Raw genomic sequence first — 2830 nt, 5'->3', positions numbered from 1 at the left:
ACATAACTTTCTCTGTCTACCTGGGTTCTGGTATGTAGCCATTTTTGATACGCCTTCTTTTTCCTTTTACAGGCTGCCTTGACTGTATCATTCCACCAAGCTGTTTGCTTCATCCTACTTTTACACACTACTGTTCCAAGACATTCTTTAGCCACTTCTAGTACTGTGTCCCTGTACCTTGTCCATTCCTTTTCCAATGACTGTAATTGACTACATTCAACTAACTGGTACCTTTCTGAGATCGCTGTTATGTACTTGTGCCTGATTTCCTTATCCTAAAGTTTCTCCTCTCTTATCCTCCTACATATGGACCTGACCTCCTGCACTTTCGGCCTCACAATCCCAATTTCACTGCAGATTAAATAATGATCAGTGTCATCAAAGAATCCCGTGAATACACGTGTGTCCCTCACAGCCTTCCTGAATTCCTGATCTGTTATTATATAGTCGATGACAGATCTGGTTCCCCTGCCTTCCCAAGTATACCGGTGAATGTTCTTATGTTTAAAAAAGGAGTTTGTTATTACTAAGCCCATCCTGGCACAGAAATCCAAGAGTTGTTTCCCATTCCTGTTGGCCTCCATATCCTCTCCAAATTTACCCATAACCTTTTCATACCCTTCTGTTCGATTTCCAATCCTGGCGTTATAACCACCCATGAGCAGAACACTGTCCTTGTCCTTTACTGTAACAACTACATCACTGAGTGCCTCATAAAAACTATCCGTCTTATCTTGAGCTGTCCCTTCACAATGCGAATATACTGACACAATCCTAATTTTCTTGCTAGACACTGTCAAATCTATCCACATCAGTCGTTCGTTTACATACCTTATTGCAACTACGCTGGGTTCCATTTCTTTCCTGATGTAAAGCCCTACACCCCATTGTGCTATTCCTGCTTTGACTCCTGACAGGTAGACCTTGTATTCTCCCACTTCCTCTTCTTTCTCACCCCTTACACGAATGTCACTAACAGCTAAAACGTCGAGCCCCATCTTACTTGCAGCCTCTGCCAGCTCTACCTTCTTCCCAGAGTAGCCCCCATTGATATTAATAGCTCCCCATCTCATTACCATTTGTTTGCCAAGTCGTATCTTAGGAGTCCCTGGTTTGTCAGTTAGAGGTGGGACTCCGTCACCTCCAAAGGTTCGAGGCATTTTGCTCCGATTATTGCCAGCATCATATTTAAAGTACCAGGGAAGCAGGTTGCTAGCCTTACTTGCCCCAAGTCCCATTGGGTTTTACCCCTAACGGCTGAGGGACTAACCGGTGGATTTGGTAGTCTTTGCCGTATGAGCACAATGGTGACCACGACTCAGAATATGTCTGAGATGCCCAGCCTTATTCCAAAGTAACTGGTATCCCGACTGTCGGGACCACTTACTTGGCCACTCATACGTTGCCCGTGGTTCATGAACTAGGACATGACTACAGGAACCCACACCATGAAGCTCTTGTCACAGGTAGGAAAAAATTCAGAACAATTTACTGATGCAGAGGTTTTGTCGCCAGTCTTTATCTTTGTGCCTGCAAAGCATGCCTGTGTAGCGCTACATAATTCGACGGCAGAAGTTAGTTGTGTCGACACCTACCAACATTTTTCAGAACTTCCGCTTACTTTGCACTCGATTCTAAGCCGCAGGCGGGTTTTTGAATTACAAAAACCGGAAAAAAAGTGCGGCTTGGATTCGAGTAAATACGATATTTGACACAACTTTAATTTCAGACTTGATATTATAATTAAATCTCACATTGTCCTTTTTGTAAGTAATCCCTTCGCTGGATGTTAATGTTAAGTTATCTGTACTTAATTTTACAAAACACACACGTAATGTAAATTAACACTGAAAGTTAACACACAAGTAAAATCTACACAATAATTTTAAAACTATTAACAAAAATCTGTGAAATAAGTATTACACCAATTTACTTGCAACCTTGCAGTAAAATCAAATAATCTCTCCTAAATAGATTAGCTACAACATCTGGCAAAAGATTGTGTTAATAGTTGGCTCAATATTATGCCATACCTTTATTTCAGATAAATCACTACTACACTCCTCCAAAGTTATCAAAGTTGAACATTTATTTTTTGTAAATTTGAAATTTACTCATGTCTGAAGTTAATTTTGAGTCAGTATTTAACTCAACAAAACCTGTAGTTAATGGATTTACAACTAAATCAGACCATAAAAATGCCAAAATGTAACTCCTTGTTACATTGATAATGGTTATACTGATTCAGACAAATTTCTACTTCTTTCTTTCTCCCTCTGGTAGGATTACTCAATATGTAAATTTAACATTTCATTTTGTTGATGTATTTTCTCGCTAATTTATCTAATTTATGTTTCACATCAGCATAGCTTTACCTTAGGGGACCTCTTATGTCAGCTATTGCCTTATCTATCCTAGCAATTAGTTCATCACCTCGTGATTTTAATTCATAATCTTTAGATTTTATACTTGTGTTAATAGTATCTGATCTAACCTTCAGCTCCTTTAACTTAGTATCTATTCACGTACTAAATTATTCTCTCCAACTTGTCAAAAAGTCCTTAAGAATGTTGCTCCATATTTCTGGTGAGAATAGAAACATAGTGGAAACAATAATAAGCTTTCAGCTATTCTCCCTTACTAAAAAGTGCCACATCATCAATATTAATTCAATTAAAAACATTCTTTCAAAAGCAAATACACTATTCATAAAACCCACACCATCACCAAACAAAATTAAATAACAATCAATTTGGTTTCAATAAACCTCAACAAACTCAGTTCAGTAGCTCGCTGCATCGTGATGTTAATTGGACCGCATCACTGCAAG

General features: G+C 38.7%; 1 protein-coding gene across 1 annotated transcript; it reads right to left on the bottom strand.

Moving 5' to 3' along the window:
* Window positions 1–275: 275 nt before the first annotated feature.
* LOC126156340 (craniofacial development protein 2-like) lies at window positions 276–1238 on the bottom strand. The gene has a single exon (XM_049916303.1). It carries the CDS (start codon window positions 1236–1238, stop codon window positions 276–278), a length of 963 nt encoding a protein of 320 aa, XP_049772260.1.
* Window positions 1239–2830: the final 1592 nt, after the last annotated feature.

Source organism: Schistocerca cancellata, chromosome 2 (genome assembly GCF_023864275.1).
Source record: "Schistocerca cancellata isolate TAMUIC-IGC-003103 chromosome 2, iqSchCanc2.1, whole genome shotgun sequence".
NCBI lineage: Eukaryota > Metazoa > Arthropoda > Insecta > Orthoptera > Acrididae > Schistocerca > Schistocerca cancellata.
Note: the sequence above shows the minus strand (reverse complement) of the source record. Positions and strands in the feature narration are given on the sequence as shown.